Source organism: Phocoena phocoena, chromosome 16 (genome assembly GCF_963924675.1).
Source record: "Phocoena phocoena chromosome 16, mPhoPho1.1, whole genome shotgun sequence".
NCBI lineage: Eukaryota > Metazoa > Chordata > Mammalia > Artiodactyla > Phocoenidae > Phocoena > Phocoena phocoena.
In genome coordinates, this window is record NC_089234.1 from 30,391,072 (window position 1) to 30,408,319 (window position 17,248).

Sequence of the window (17,248 nt, forward strand, 5' to 3'; positions counted from 1 at the left end):
TACTACACAGCAGTTCAAAGTGGAAGGGCAGGGAATTCCCTGGCGGTCCAGTGGTTAGGACTCTCCCTGGTCAGGGAACTAGGATCCCACAAGCCGGGCGGCATGGCCAAAAAAACAAAAAAAGGAAGAGTAATGGCAGATTTAGGTATACAACACGGAAAAATCTCTAAGATGCATGTATAAGGATAATATGTACAGCATTTCACCATTTATCTAAAAATTAAAATTATGCATTTCTCTATGTATGTACGTATGACCATTAGAATGAGACACCATGAGAGAGAGGCGTTTTGTTATGTGTGTATCTCCAGGCCTAGAACAGTGCCTGGCACGTAGTAGGCATTCAATAGATATTTGTTGAATAAATGTATTGTATAGAAAAAGATCTGAACAGACACAAACAGAAAATAGTGGTTTCTTAGAGGAGGGACTAGAATGTGGGGGGAGGTCAACAAAGGAGATTTTACCTGTATTATTTGAATTTTTTTTAACAAGGAAAATGTCTTCATGCATTTCTTGTGTAATTAAACAATATAAAAAGAAAAGAGCTAAATATTAACAGATGATGAAAAAGACATTAAAATAATGATTCCAAAGACTTTATCATAACAAATACAAGTTTTCTGGCAAAGGAAAGGGGGAAAGAAAGAAAGGGATATTACATGTGAGTACATGATATTTTGGTGGGACTCTTGGCCTTTTTGACAAGAGAACAAATCATTGCATTTTTTAGACTTTTTTCTTTTTTTCATGTTCAATAAGCACCCTCACCCTATCCCTATCTAGGCTCATTACTGATGTAAGGCTCAGAAATGCTTATTGTACACATGATATTTTTATATTTTGGTGTGGGCATCAAAATGTCCTGCTTTAATTCAAGCCGAGGGAACAGCAAGAACAAAAGTGGCAAACAGATGCATCTGGGGGACTCCAAGTCACTTGCATTGTTGGAGGGTGGGGTTAGAGGTGGGGAGGGGAGAGGATGATGCTGGGGCTGGGGTCTTGGGCAGATCCTTCTTTTCTTTCTCTTCCATTTTGTCCCTTCTTTTGCTTTCCTCCTATATTTCCTCCCCCCCCGCCCCACCGCCCCCGTTGAGGCCAGGGCCTGGAAACACAAAGAAGATTCAAATACCACATCTGCCCAAAGCTCCAGGTCTGTTGGGGTAGGTAGATGGATTTGCAGTCACATTTGTGGCAGACTCACGTCCATGCCTCTGCTCTTCAACCATCCTTTAGAGCCCTGGCCTTCTTCCCTTCTCCACACTTCTGAATTCTTGTGAGTCTGTTCTCTACTTTGGTATTTAGTCTTTCATATGTGACTTACGTGTGTCCATTTTGTCTCCCTGAGTTCACTGTAAACTCCTTGAGGGCTGGGGCCACTTTTCTGTGACCTTTTGTTCAGCCAGGCTGTTGGAAACAAGAGGACTTTCTGAACTTTCAAGAATGCCTGCTGTACAGCTGTGCTTATCGTTGCTCTAACAATCAATAACTAGACCGGGTAAGGAAGATGATCTCAGGGGAGCCGTGACATCCTCGCAGAAACAGGGTGTGCAGGCTTGTCAGCTGGGGGGTACTTTTAGAGCACTCAGCAGTGATACTTTCTTGTAATCAGAAGTCACAACAGGACAGCTGGTTTTGAGGAGGGACACTCCCCTCTCGAGGCTAACCGATTAAACTGTAACCTCAAGTGTAATGTATGGTCCTTATCACACAGGAATGGAGATAGAAGTGTTATCTGAGAAGGGAGTTTGGCATTTTTTTTGGGCCTCACCCGTGGAGCATGCAGGATCTTAGTTCCCTGACCAGGGATCGAACCCGTGTCCCCTGAAGTGTAAGCTCGGAGTTCTAACCCCTGGACCACCAGGGAATTCCTGTGGAGTTTAGCATTCTTAATATTCATCATCTCACCTTGAACATTTATCTAGACTTAGTGTGTGCCAGACACTCTGCTGTGAAGCAGCTCCTCAGAGGTTATCTCATTTAATCTTCACAATATGCCTCTGAGAATTACCATTGTCCTCACTTTACAGAAAAGGAAATAGAATCAGAAAGTTAAGTAACTTGTCTGGGGTCACACAGCTAGAAGTGATGGAGCCAGATTCGAGCCTAGGCTCACTAACTCCAGAGCCCATGCTCTTTAACTACGGTGTGTAGTTCCCCAAACATGAAGGACTTTGTGTAAAAAATGTCAGCAAAACAGATGAACCAGAAATATGGTGTTCTTCCTAGTTGTAGTGGTAATAGTTTAAAGTTTTGAATATTTCTTCTGTGTGAAAGCATCAGTTTAATTCAGTCAGTCGATTAATTGATGTCCTGGGTGTCATGGGGCCAGCCGGGGGGGAGGGAAACCTGTTCACACTTCAGGGAAAGGGCAGAATTTGAGCCTTGGGTTCCCTGCTTTGTATATACAGCAGTTATGCAACCTGGATTTTCCAAGGCTGTCTGGGGTTCAGTGAAAAATTTCACTGATATGTATTTGTTGAATTTTGCATTTCTTTCCATGCATTTGTACAATAAGGACAACTTATTAAACATAAAACTAAATGCAATTTTATTTAGACACTTTTACCAAACTTATAAATTCATCAATTGAAATAATCTATTAGAATACTTGATTCAATTTTTGATTTGGATAATAGAGCCTGAGGATTTACTTATTCATTTGCTGAAAAAATATTTTTTGAAGGCCACTATGTGCCACATGCCACAGGGAGCAAAATAGATGTAGCCTCCACCCACATGTGGCAGGAAGTCTAGTTGGGAACACTCCCGTGAAACAAATGGTCACACAAACTATATAAGTTGTGATAAGAACTATGAGGAAGAGTACAAGTGCTATGTGAAAGTTTAGTAGGGGAACTGATTTATTCGGGGGGGGCATGGAAGGCATCTGAACCAGTGACTTTTATTTATTTTTTGATTTACTATTATTATTTTTTGCTGCACCACACGGCTCTCGGGATCTTAGATCCCCTACCAAGGATCAAACTCAGGCCCTGGCAGTGGATGTGCGGAGTCCTAACCACAGGACCACCAGGGAATTCCCTGAACCAGTGACTTTTTTTTTTTTTTTTTTTTTTTTTGGTACGCGGGCCTCTCACTGTTGTGGCCTCTCCCATTGCGGAGCACAGGCTCCAGACGCGCAGGCTCAGCGGCCATGGCTCACGGGCCCAGCCGCTCCACGGCACGTGGGATCCTCCCGGATCAGGGCACGAACCCGTGTCCCCTGCATTGGCAGGCGGACTCTCAACCACTGCGCCACCAGGGAAGCCCCTGAACCAGTGACTTTTAAACTGAGATGTGAAATGTAATAAAGCAGGCCAGCCAGAAAAACAACAGAGCAAAGGCTTTTGAGAAACTAAAATATATGTGGATAGAGCTTAGTAAAAGAGAAGGAGAGTGCTGGGAGATCTTCAGGTGAAAGGATGCAGAAGGAACAACAGGAAAAATATTCCTAGAAAAATCCAGCAGAGAAAAAATTAATGCTTTAAGTTTACAATGTTCTCGCATCTGTTGCCTCAGTTAATCCTCACCAGAAGCCCGTGAGGCAGGGAGGGCAAGCATAATTATGGTTATTTCTCCCACTGAGGATTAAAGCTCAGCCAGGGACAAAATTATGCAGGTTTTATCTCCATGATTCAGATCAGAGAGGCAAACTCTGTGGGTTCTTTGGGAAGCTGGAAGGGAGTAGGTGGAATGAAGGAGTGATCCCCCCTGTATGCTGTCTAAAGAAAGCAGGCTGTGAACTAAATATAATAGGTACTTCTTGGCTCCCACTCTGTACCTACAATTCTGGGTATATCAATCTGTATCAGGACAGAAAACGAATCTTGCATTTTAGAGAGTGACTCTTAAAGTCACTTTCAAGTTCAACAGATCTGTAATTCTGAGTTTTATACCTCAGGACAAAGTTTGAGCATTGGCTTGGTATTTCTGACTTGAACCTAAAAGTCGGTGGAATCCGAAGGGTTAATCAAAATGAGAAACTACAACTCCCGGCAGGCCTCGGGGCTGGGTTCCCCCCTCCTTTCTTTTCCGCCAAGACTGGGGGCGACCAAGGACGGTTAGTTATTTGAATAGACCTATAATATCATGAAGCTGTTTAAGTTGAGGAGGGCCGGTCAAGTCATCCAATCGTGTAAAAGATGGGGAAACACCTTAGCCAATCCAAAGGCAGGGGGGCGGGGTCGGGGATGGGGGTGGTGAAAGAAGTTTACTGACTAAGATGGCGACTGAGGCGCGGAGTGAAGGGGAGGTGCCAGCCGGCGAATCTGGCCGGAGGTGAGACAAGCTCTTGGTCCAGCTGCCTTGGAAACGAGGCCGTGGGCTGGTCGTACTGATGCCCTTCCCTCGGGTCACGGTGACCCAGCGGGGCCGGGCTTTGTTCCTTTCTCCCGCGGCGTTTCTCATCTTCGCTCCTGCGGGAGCTGAGGCGCGGTGGTGCGGCCGCGACGCTGGGTTCCAGCTGGGCCCCCGCTTGGTCCTGCTGATGCCCGTTGGGGGACTACCAGCGGCGTTGGCTGCAAACCGACCAGTTGGTGGTGGCAGCGCTGCCTGCCTTTGCCCTGAGACTCGTTGATGGTGAGGAAACTCAAGCCCAGAGCTGTTAAGCGAATTTCCTAACGTCTAACAGCGCAGAGAGAGAACGCTGTCAGTCAGTACTTTTTAATCTCTTCCGAGGCAGTTTGTGTTGTTTAAGTCGGAGCACAGATTTGAGTGTCAGTTGGAAATGGGTTTGAGTCCTTGGGCCAGTTAAACATTTAAAGAATTTTATTGTAGTAAAAACACTTTTAACATGAGATCTACCCTGTTGGTACAATTTTAAGAGTACAGTAAGTACTGTTGACTATATGTACAGTGTTGTACACCAGATTTCAAGAGCTTGTTCATTTTGCTTAACTGGAACTTTATGCCTGTTAATTAGTAACTCCCCATTCCTCCTCTTGCAGCTGCTGGCAACCCCCATTCCACTCTTTAGTTCTGTGAATTTGATTATTTTAGATACCTCATGTAAGTGAATACCTCATATAAGTGGAATCACTTGTTTTTCTGCAACTGTCGTATTTCAGTTAGCATAATGTCCTCAGGGTTCATCCATGTTGTCACATATTGCAGAATTTTCTTTTTTAAAGGTGAGTAATATTCCATTCTATGTGTATACTACATTTTGCTTGTCTGTTTGTATGTTCATGGACATTTAGGTTGTTTCCACATCTTGGCTGTTGTTAATCATGCCTCAGTGAACGTGAGAGTGCTAATAATTCTTTGAGATCTTGATTTCAGCGATTTTGGATAAATACACAGAAGTGAGATTGCTGGATCATATGGTAATTCTAGTTTTAATTTTTTTGAGGAACCTCCATACTATTTGCTATACCACTGCCCTATTTTGCTTTCCTACCAACAGTGTACAAATGTTCCAATTTCTCCCCATCCTCACCAACACTTGTCTTTTGTTCTTGTTTTTATTGCGGCATGCGGGTGCTCTAGGTGTGGCGCGCGGGCTCAGTAGTTGCCGCACGTGGGCTTAGTTGCCCCGTAGCATGTGGGATCTTAGTTCCCCAACCAGGGATTGAACCTGCGTCCCCTGCATTGGAAGGCGGATTCTTAACCACTGGACCACCAGGGAAGTCCCAACATGATTTTATATAGAGAAAACCCGTAAGACACTAACAAAAAAACTGTTAGAAATAAACAAGTTTAAGTTGCAGGACACAAAATCAACCTACAAAAATCAGTTGTGTTTCTATACAGATAGAATGAACTATCTGTAAAGGATATTAGGAAAAGAATCATATTTACAGTAGCACCAAAAAGAATAAAATACTTGGGCCAATTTTTTTTTTTTTTTTTTTTCCCCGGTATGCGGGCCTCTCACTGTTGTGGCCTCTCCCGTTGCGGAGCACAGGCTCCAGACGCGCAGGCTCAGCGGCCATGGCTCACAGGCCCAGCCGCTCTGCGGCATGTGGGATCTTCCTGGACCGGGGCACGAATCCGTGTCCCCTGCATCGGCAGGTGGACTCTCAACTACTGCACCACCAGGGAAGCCCTGGGCCAATTTTTAAACTTCTTTCAGCTTCAGTTTCTTCATCTGTAAATGGACATAATGATGTCTATTCCAGAGAATGTCAGAATTAAATCAGGCAATCCTTTTAAAGCTCTTAGCGTTGAGCCTAGTAGATAATAACCACTCCATACGTAATACGTTTTCTTTCTCCTAGTAGAACAACTAAAGACCAGATCAGAGGGATCTGCAGTTTAGGAAATCATTACTTTATTTTTAGAGTGTTTTCTCCTAAGCAGGCACACTGAAATTTAGCTTTTCCTAGAAAGAATTTCCAGGTGGTCTTACCCCAGCTTTGAGACCTCAGTTGTCTTAATTGAGTAAATGTATATTAGAATTCAGTAGAGTGAGCTTATTTACATTGCCCTGGTGCTTTGGCTTTGTGTCTGTTGGTGCTGTTTATACTGAATAGGAGATTCCAAATCTTGGAAAGCTGGGTTTGTGAGTGGGCACTGGAATCCCTCCTTAGCAGAGATGGGAGTGGTTGAATATGTTATTTACTATTTTATAGGGAAGAGGTTTTCCCTCTTGGAGCTGCCTATAAATGGTTGATCGTTTTTTTTTTGCCCAGAAACCATAGAGGGGGTTGATAAATTTGATTAGATCATCCTTCAGCCTGCTCTGAAATCTTGAATTGTGATGAAAATCTGAAGACAAAATACCTTTCTGTAGTGGGAACTGTTTGAATTTCTTTAAAGGAAGTTGCTGTTTGAATTTAAATTTTGGGCTATAGTATTAGTTACATGATCAGTAGATATTCCCAGAATCTTATCTGAACCTGAAACTGTTCATATTGTAAAAGAGAAGTTGAGTTTTCTAAAACCTTTTAGGGTGAGACACGTATATTTTTTTTTTTTTTTTTTTTTTTTTTTTTGCGGTACGCGGGCCTCTCACTGTTGTGGCCTCTCCCGCTGCGGAGCACAGGCTCCGGACGCGCAGGCTCAGCAGCCATGGCTCACGGGCCCAGCCGCTCCGCGGTATGTGGGATCTTCCCGGACCGGGGCACGAACCCGTGTCCCCTGCATCGGCAGGCGGACTCTCAACCACTGCGCCACCAGGGAAGCCCATGTATATTTTTATTACGAATTCCCAACAGTTAGCTTTGTCTAGGTGGTCAATAATGAGTGAATAATAGTTTTTGTCATTTTTAAGATATAAAATATTACCTTGTGGTGATAAATGCCATGCAAATTATTTTATGTTCTGCAGATATTAACCTTTCTAATGTTCTGTTGGTGGTGTGGCCCCTTTTATTCCATAAAGAAGAGGAAAGAGTCTGATTTGCACAGATCAACACATATTTGCATGTTGGAGAATATATGATCATCTGTTCAGAACTGTCTTGCTTTCTATTTCTATTTCTTCATTATTATTTTAAGCCTGCACCTAATAATAAGGAGAATCCACAAATAGAAGGTGTCTACTCTACCAGTAGTGGTATAAAAATAATAGAGACTCTTAAGGGCCAAAGAGAGAAAAAGAAAAAGCTAAAGCAGGAAAAGAAATATAGCCACCTCCCCACGCAATCGGCAGTAGGGAAATACAGCTCAGTACTTTTTGAGTTGAAAAACGACATAAAAAGAAAGTACTAACTATTATTAGATGAAGAGGGGAAATTGATAACAAAGAGTCACAGGCTTTCTAACCTCAATATTCACTGGAAAAAAAGAAACCCACTGTGAACCAGAAAAAGCAAACGGGAACATATAGGGGTGGAGGGAGGCAGAGCAAGCCGCGGAAGGGATAGCACTTGTGAAAAGCTGGAGACAGTTAATATGCCGGCAGCGTCTAAGTTTTGGAGCCCAAGCCTGCCCATGGAACTTAGGGAGCTTTGGAACAGACTTTGGGATACTTACATCCCATTTTGGAAATGTTTTTGGAGGATAAGGAAGGTGCCTGAAGATGGGGAAAGTGTCCTGTATCCTGCTGATTTACCTACCCCGTAGATTTCCTGAAGTCTTTTTTGTTATATTGTTCTTTCTCTTATAAGACAGCAGTGTGGTCCTTTGAGAAAAGTGGTAGATGGAATCTATTGATCTTAGGAAAAATTGTCTGTTCTCACTTGTACAAGCGGAAAACATGGTTTAAATGTCTGAATCCAATTTGTTGTGGTTTTTTTTGGCCGACCCTGGAGGCTTGCAGGATCTTAGTTCCTTGACCAGGGATTGAACCTGGCACCATGGCCGTGAGAGTGCAAGTCCTAACTAACCACTGGACCACCAGGGAACTCCCTGAATCCAGTGTTTTATTTGTACTGTCAAATTCTATGAACGGTAATGAGGAATAGATTCTTCAGGGGTCTTTCTTGAATCTGAATCTTTTTATTTTACATTTTTATCAGTTATCTGGCTTAGAGAGTTTGACCATTATATTTATAGACAAGGCCAGTCTTGGTAGAAGGAGGGGGGAAGAAGAAAATAGAATTTTAAAGTTAATCTGTATAAACTGGTCAGTGGCCTACCTTTCTTTGCCTCTAACCTTTAGCTGTAGAGTTTGTGAGATTAAACAGTGCAAAAGAGGGAGGTTGCTGGGTGGTTGTGTGGAAGTCCTCAGAGAGTGGCAGTCTTTTTTGTTATTGCAAGTCCAGAAACTATTTTATCCGTTAGATGGGTTTGGGGACTGACTCTATTCAGGCTTACAAGCCATTCGATAAAGGCAATTTAGGTAATTTGCATGAAGAATATAAATGAACTTATTTACAAAACAGAAATAGACTTATAGACGTAGAAAACAAACTTATGGTTACCAAAGGGGAAAGGCAAGGATGGGGGAGAGGGATAAATTAGGAGTTTGGGATTAACAGATACACACTACTATATATAAAATAGATAACCAACAAGGACCTACTGTATAGCACAGGGAACTATCTTCAATATCTTCTAATAACCTATAATGGAAAAGAATCTGAAAAAGAGTATATATACATATATATGTATATATATGGCTAAATCACTTTGCTGTACACCTGAAACATTGTAAATCAAGTATACTTCAATAAAAAAAAAAGAATATACCTGATATGTATGTCAGGTTTTTCCATTTCATCCTTGAAAGAGACACATTACAGCTGATTGATTAGATTATTGCTTTCTCCTTTTTTTTTAAATTTTCTTTTTGGCTGTATTGGTCTTCGTTGCTGTGCATGGGCTTTCTCTAGTTGCAGCGAGCGGGGGCTACGCTTCATTGTGGTGCACAGGCTTCTCATTGTAGTGGCTTCTCTTGTTGTGGAGCACGGGGTCTAGGTGCACAGTAGTTGTGGCACGTGGGCTCAGTAGTTGTGGTGCACGAGCTTCAGTAGTTGTGGCGCACGGGCTCTAGAGTGCAGGCTCAGTAGTTGTGGTGCATGGGCTTCGTTGCTTCGTGGCATGTGGGATTTTCCCAGACTAGTACTCTTACCCGTGTCCCCTGCATTGGCAGGTGGATTCTTAACCACTGAGCCATCAGGGAAGTCCCTCCCTTTTTTTTTTTTTTCAAATCAGCACTTATCAGTACTTTCTTCCTGAAGATACCATCTGGCTACCTGGAGTGAACCCTTTTAATTACGTTTTATTAAACATCTTTTAGAATGGGCTGTTTCTAGAAATGCCAGAGCCCATCTATTTTGTGCTGATGTTTTGCTAGTTTTTACCTGCTATATCAGTCAGGGTTCAGCTAGGACACAGAAACTATACAGTAATTTGAATAAAGAAAGTTTAGTATAAAGAATTATTGATTATAACGGGATTGGAGTAACAAGGGATTGGCTAATAAGAAGTAAAGAGATCTCTAAACAATATACAAATGGGAGAAATCAGAATCAGCTGTGTATACCAAGTCGTCATGTTGTACACTTTAAATATCTTATAACTTTGTCTGCCAATTATAGCTTGATAAAGCTGAAAAAAAGAAAAGAATCCACTGTTATCCACAGGGCTGAGATAGAATGTACTAAGAAGAGGCACCCTAGGGCAGAGATCCCACCTTATTGGAGAAGGCATGGCTGTGGCTCACAGAATGGCAGAGAAGTTGCTGTGGTGGAAGTTGTTGGAAATTCACCTTATGGAACCTGCCAGAACACTTTAGGACACTGGGGAAAGCTGTTAATAGGGAGGTGTCATGCGGGGAAGTAACTGGCTTGTGGGTGCTGCTGGCTGCTGTAAACTGGAGCGTATCAGTGGAGAAGCTGTGCATGCTGCAGGAACTTGCCTAGACGAGCAGCCTGGAACTGGAAAGGGAAAGGCCCTGCCTCCTACACTGTCTCTGCTGTGTTCTTTATTCATAATGCTTAACGTTGTGCCAGCTGGAAAAGGAAAACTTAAAAGTCTCTGGCTCCATTTTTGCAGAGTAGGCAATGATGGGTGAGAGGCAATAAATTGATAACTGGCACATGGAGAATCATCTTATCTCCAAGTTCCTAGCTTCCCTTTGCTTCAACACTACGTAAGTCTATTCTATAGAAAAGTATGAGGTGGTGTGTAGGATCTGAATAAATGAGGAGGGACAGAAACAAGTCAGAGGACAAGAAGGTGATTGGTGCTTAAATTTGCTCGGACAAACTTATGTGTGTAAGCTTGTAAAGGTCTATATGCATTCCAAATGGAATGACAGTTTTCTGGAATAAAGAGCCTGAAGCAAGACTGTTAAACAATAGTTATTAGTTTAAATATAATTTATCTGATTTTATTTTTTTGAGTCAGGCTGATGTCTAAGATATATAGTATTACCTTATTGGTCTTTGTAATTTCAAACATGCAAAGATTCCAGCAGGTACGTTGTTTATTGATACTTTTCCCTCAGTTAAAGCAGTACGTGCCTTTGAGCAAGCTACTTTAACTTTTCATATCTTTTTACTTGGGGTTACTGGCATGTAGTTATATGAGGTTTTAGAAATTTGTGTTTGTAATGATGGGAAATATATATAATTTTAAAAGAGTTACTACATTTCTGCCAAGGTCTAACGTACAGTAATGTTTTTTTGGTCTAGTTCTAGGATTGGGTATTGCACATGGATCTTTTGCACCAGAGTAGCTTCCAGTTGTAATTATCAGTTGGAGTAATACCCTCTTTTCCAGAATTTAGCTCTAAATTTGGCATAACAGCATTAAGTTTGGAAGTTTTATGTTTTTTTTGGTTTTTTTTTTTTTAAAGAATCTGAGTAACGTGGAACAGTGAAAATAGCTGAAATGAGTTCAGTTGAAGAACCAAAGGCTGCATGCTATGTGCTGTGATTTGGCTGAAAGGAAGTTCCAATTTGTATGAAAAAACAGGACTGGCTTGTGAAAAACTAGGAAGCATTGGAAAAATGGTGTGGAAGGGAGAAGAGCAAGGGAAAAGACAAAAATTAAAAAAGGAAAATATGAAGAAGAGAGGGTGACTTAATAGTAGAGGCTGCCAGCCACGGCCGCAGGGGCAGGCTTTGGAGGCAGCGGTGATGAAGCCTGCAAGACTGATCTTGGAGAACCGAGGCTCCAGAGGAGGAGGAGGGAGGCAGAGTACTCAAGAAGCCCGCTCTGTCTTCTGGAGGTGGAGGCACGGAAAGGAGGGCTCGTACTGTGGGCAGACACTCTTACACATCTCTGTGTGTTAGGGCTCTTTCAGGCATACGTGACAGAAACAGACTAGCTTAAGCACAAAGAGACACTGCTTAGCTCAGGAAACAAAAGTCCAGGGCGTAGATCAAGCACAGCTCAATCTGTATTGAAGATCTCAAATCTCAATGTCCCAGGCATCTGCTTTTTACTCTCTTAGATCTGATCTCTGTATTTGCTTTATAAAAGGGCAGGTTCTTCACAAAAAGGTGGCAGAAATGGACCACCAACAGCTTCGATCTTCCATCTGGTTAGCAATCTTAGCATCCAGCAAGAGTCTTGGAATTGAGTCTTTTTGTCCTGGTTTGACTTGCAGGCCTTTGTCTGAATCAGTGAGGAGGATAAAATGTTTCGATGAGGTGAGCTTGGGTCATATGCTCACACTGGTGGCCAGGGAGTAGGGTCAGCCCACCAAACTACATAAATTAAAGGATCGGAAGAGGTTGTTGCTCAAGGGGAAACAGGAAAACAGATGTGGGAAGCTGGAACGGCAGTTGTCCACTACACCCGTCTTCATAACTCCCCTGTGCACCCTCCTTTGCTTCAAGTTACGTTTTGAAAAGGGCTTGCCACTAATGTGTGGAGAAAGCATTTTATGTTTCCTAAAAACCTACCAAATAAAACAACAAACAAAAAAGCCCTTTAATTAAGTACTACCTATCTTTTTTTTTTTTTTTTCCTCCACTGTCAAACCCTTCTCATCTTTAAGACGTACCTCAAATTTCAACTCTTGTATAAGGGTGAAAGATTCTCTCCTAACTCTGAACTCTTAGAGCTTTCATTGACTGTACCATGCATTTGGCAGTTAATGATCTTGTATCATCTTTTGTGTTACAGTCTTTAGCCACTACTTAAAATCTTGTAGGAAAACCATTGTTCTTTTCTGTAGTTAAGTATAAAACTATAGTGATGGGTAAAAAAAGAGTGAGTTTGTCAGAAGCTTACAAGTTTTGTGATTTACCTTATAAATAATTATTTAAATATGGAGTGTGTTAATGACAGTACATTTATAATGGGAAATGTGTTAGTATCAAACTGTAACGCTGTATAAAGCCATAGCTTTTAAGATAATCAGATGAAAACATAAATAACAATATCAGTTATGAAATTAAATACAGATGATTTGTCAAGCTGAACTATTACCTGAAAGCTAGACACCAGTTTTTTGTTATTGCAAGAATGAAACAGTTAGAATCACAGAAAAATTCAGTCTCCTGCCAGCTGAGTTTTATTATGCTGTAGTATTTATTAACCCTTAAGTTTTAGAAAAATTAATATGTAATTAAAATATTGAGTATACTCAAAAGCATGAAAATGAGATGCTTCCTTTAAAGGTATATAGATTAGGCATATAAGTTTAATTAAGTTTGCGCCTTATTTCTTTTGCTTACTGACCAGGGTATGTTACATAGCATAAAACAAATTTCTTGGGACTCAGTAAGATTACAAAGTACGATAATGATCTGAGCCAAGCTATAACAGATAAACTTTCCCCACTTCAACAGAAAATATTGTCCAACATACCATGTAAAGCTACATCTATTTCAAAAATGTTCCTGATTATATGATCCTAATTTTCTTTTTTTGCTCCATTCATTTTTCACCATAGAAAATTAAAATGATTTGGTTGATCTTTGTCCAAGTTTCTGAAATGTGTTACAATAAAGAAGTAAAACATTATTTGACATGCTTTAAAATAATGTTATCCGTTTAGAGATAAAGATGTCTCAGTTGGGTTCTATCAGTATCAATGAAAAGAGAAAAAAAATTCATGAATGAAATATAGAAATCACGTGGTTCTTAATATTAAATTTGTAATTGCATGCCCTATGACAGCTACAATTGCTACATGTGTTTTAATTGTACCTTTGGGGAGGGGGGAACCTCATTAATTTAGGAATTGTAACTAAAGAATGACATTGGGATTACATAATGAAGGTCTTCACTTGTCTATTATTTTTTATTTTTTAAAATTTATTTATTTGTTTTTGGCTGCTTTGGGTCTTCGTTGCTGCGCGCAGGCTTTCTCTAGTTGCGGCGAGCGGGGGCCATTCTTCGTTGCGGTGCGCAGGCTTCTCATTGCAATGGCTTCCCTTGCTGTGGAGCACGGGCTCTAGGCACCTGGGCTTCAGTGGTTGTGGCACGTGGGCTTCAGCAGTTGTGTCTCATGGGCTCCAGAGCGCAGACTTAGTAGCTGTGGTGCACGGGCGTAGCTGCTCCGTGGCATGTGGGATCTTCCCGGCCCAAGGCCCGAACCCATGTCCCCTGAATTAGTAGGCGGATTCCCAACCACTGTGCCACCAGGGAAGTCCCACTTGTTTTATTTTTATGCTGAACACAATTACAAGGATAAAACCAAGTAAGTAAAAACAATGACATCAAAGAAAAACTTACCAAATAACAGGAAACTAACAATTAGGGGAAGATGAGAAACTAGGAAAGTGTACAGGAATATCATTTAGTAACATTCTTTTTTTTTTTTTTTTGCGGTACACGGGCCTCTCACTGCTGTGGCCTCTCCCGTTGCGGAGCACAGGCTCTGGATGTGCAGGCTCAGCGGCCATGGCTCACGGGCCTAGCCGCTCCGCAGCATGTGGGATCTTCCCGGACCGGGGCACGAACCACGTCCCCTGCATCGGCAGGCGGACTCTCAACCACTGCGCCACCAGGGAAGCCCTAGTAACATTCTTGATGTTATCATCAAATACTTTCTGCTCTCTAAGAAAGTCAAACTTTAATCAGAGAACACTACATGCACTATAATAAGCCCTTTGAAATGTGGCTAGCTTTTGTATTTTTAAGTCTATTTAGCATTTTAAAGTTTTCTGAATTTTGGAATCCCTACAATCCCTGCATTGCTTGCACTAATAGTTTCTTCACTCAAGTAACAAGGTCTACATTATTTTTTTCTTTTGGTCAGGTCATTTTGTGGCTGCTGTCCTTGTGACCAAGCTCTCCTTAATTAGATCTGCCGTTCAGTCTGCTTCATTTGTTAGGATGACCCTAAGCAAGAGATCAATCATCTTTCAATCCGTGTTTTTCATCGAATAAACATGGCTTTTAAATATTAAAAATAAGTACACCAATGTGAAACATACAGTTATGTCATTGTGTTAAACTTTCATTGAAAATTTGAACCCAGGGTATGTATATTAAGATTGTACAGAGGGGGGCTTCCCTGGTGGTGCAGTGGTTAAGAATCCACCTGCCAATGCAGGGCACATGAGTTTGAGCCCTGGTCCGGGAAGATCCCACATGCTGCAGAGCAACTAAGCCCGTGTGCCACAACCACTGAGCCTGCGTTCTGGAACCTGTGAGCCACAACTACTGAGCCCGTGTGCCACAACTACTGAAGTCCACGTGCCTAGAGCCTGTGCTCTGCAACAAGAGAAGCCACCGGAATGAGAAGCCCGCACACTGCAACGAAGAGAAGCCCGCACACTGCAACGAAGAGTAGCCCCCACTCGCTGCAACTAGAGAAAGACCGCACACAGCAACAAAGACCCAACACAGACAAAAATAAATAAATTAAAAAAAAAAAAGATTGTACAGAGGGGCTTCCCTGGTGGCGCAGTGGTTAGGAATCTGCCTGCTAATGCAGGGGACATGGGTTCGATCCCTGGTCCAGGAAGATCCCAATGCTGTGGAGCAACTAAGCCCGTGCACCACAACTACTGAGCCTGCGCTTTGGAACCCGCAAGTCACAACTACTGAAGCCTGTGCTCTGCAACAAGGGAAGCCACCGCAGTGAGAGGCCCGTGCACCACAAGTAGTGAAAGCCTGCACTCAGCAAAAAAAAAAAAAAAAAAGATTGTACAGAGGATAAAGCCTGAATTTATTAAAGCATAAATATTTTAACTGACACAATAGATTCTTTTTAGGTGTTAAGAAATAAAAGTGTTGAAAAGAAATTTGAATATTTAAATTGTAAAAATTTCATTTCAAAAGTATTAATATACTTCATGCACCGTAAAATCTCATATATTAGAATCTGTCTTTTCAATATCTCATCATCTCAACAGTTGGTGTCACTCACAGTGCTGAGTGGGAAAGCGTATTGTATTGTGTTTCCCCAAAGTGGTGGTTGCTTAAGATTTACTACAGTGAAAAAAGTCTCATAATTGCTTCCAGTTTCAAAGGAGTTTTAGCAAAATGCCCAAGATCTCTTTAAAATAATGACACTTAAAAGACTAACATTTATGTGCAAATGCAATAAGAGAAAAATTGTTCGCAACCCACTGTTTTTTTTTTTTTTTTTTTTGCGGTACGCGGGCCTCTCACTGTTGTGGCCTCTTCCTGTTGCAGAGCACAGGCTCCGGACGCGCAGGCTCAGCAGCCATGGCTCATGGGCCTAGCTGCTCCGCAGCATGTGGGATCTTCCCGGACCAGGGCACGAACCCGTGTCCCCTGCATTGGCAGGCGGACTCTCAACCACTGCGCCACCAGGGAAGCCCCACAACCCAATTTTTAAAGTCATCTCATGGGGTCTTCTGGGTGCCCATGTGCTAATTGCACCTGTAATTGACCACTTGTATTTTTGAAAACAGACATAGTGGGAAAAAAATAGTATCTTGTAGTGTTTAGTAAATTTTAAACTTCTGGATGCCAGAGACTTAGTTTAGTTTCTTGTTCCTGTACCTTACAATTTCTTAAAATTATAAAGCACTCAGTAGATCACGGTTAGTTTGAATTTAAATGACATGTGAGTGGCTGTGATTTCTTGTTTGGCTAACATGTGCCTCAGAAAAGCAATTCACCTTCTTATGATGGTTGATGAAGAGACTTACGATTAGTTTCGTAGAATACTGACTAAGAGATTAAAGCTCCTAAGAATTTTCAATATGTGAAGTTATATAGATATGAACAAGTCATATGCCAGAGCAAAAGCATTAGCTGTCTCTTGGATAGTATTAATATCACTCTGGACTTTGGAACAAGTGGATTTAGAAGTAGTCTTTTGGAACCTAATCTGACCCTAGGTAGAAATACTTCGGTTTTAATTGCTTGAGGCTCATGGCATTTAAAGTCTGTAGGAAAAGATAGTCTCCTGAAGCTTTGACTATACTTTTTTGAGGGGTAAACAGCTTTAAGATAATGATATGAGAGACACTGTGCTGTCAGTGAAGCATCCTATAGAACTTTCTCCAAATGAATAGGGAATTTTGCTGTTACTTTTCTAATACAAGTAAACTTTCTTCCAATTGTACACCAGCCAGGGAGAGAAAAAGTAAGGGAGGTGGCAGCAACAGAATTAATACTAATTCTTGTGACACCCAAAGGGATAAAAATTGACAAGTTAAATATATGTTAATAAACTTGTGTTATTGGTGCTCGTAGGAAGAATAATTAGCCTTCTTGACTGAGAAGTTTTCATCGTCATTTCATAGGGCAAAATCTTGATCACATTTCCAGAATGTTTAGGTTAAGAGGGTAAGCAATCAGGAATTCCTCCATCTGCCACTTTAATTCAGATCAAGTTGCTCTAGTAGTCTGAAATTAGTTCAAGTTGGGATCAAATAAATATAGGGGCCAAATATATATATATATATTTTAAATTTATTTATTTGTTTTTATTTTTGTCTGTGTTGGGTCTTCGTTGCTGTGCGCGGGCTTTCTC

The 17,248-nt window shown here is 41.5% G+C and overlaps 1 protein-coding gene across 1 annotated transcript in view; it reads left to right on the forward strand.

Annotated features, from left to right (window-relative positions):
- Positions 1-4,225: 4,225 nt before the first annotated feature.
- ARHGAP19 (Rho GTPase activating protein 19) overlaps positions 4,226-17,248 on the forward strand; it is a 54,761-nt gene continuing 41,738 nt past the window's right edge. The window contains exon 1 of the mRNA XM_065894435.1: positions 4,226-4,281. Coding sequence (XP_065750507.1) covers positions 4,226-4,281 — 56 coding nt within the window. The remainder of the gene's footprint in view (positions 4,282-17,248) is intronic.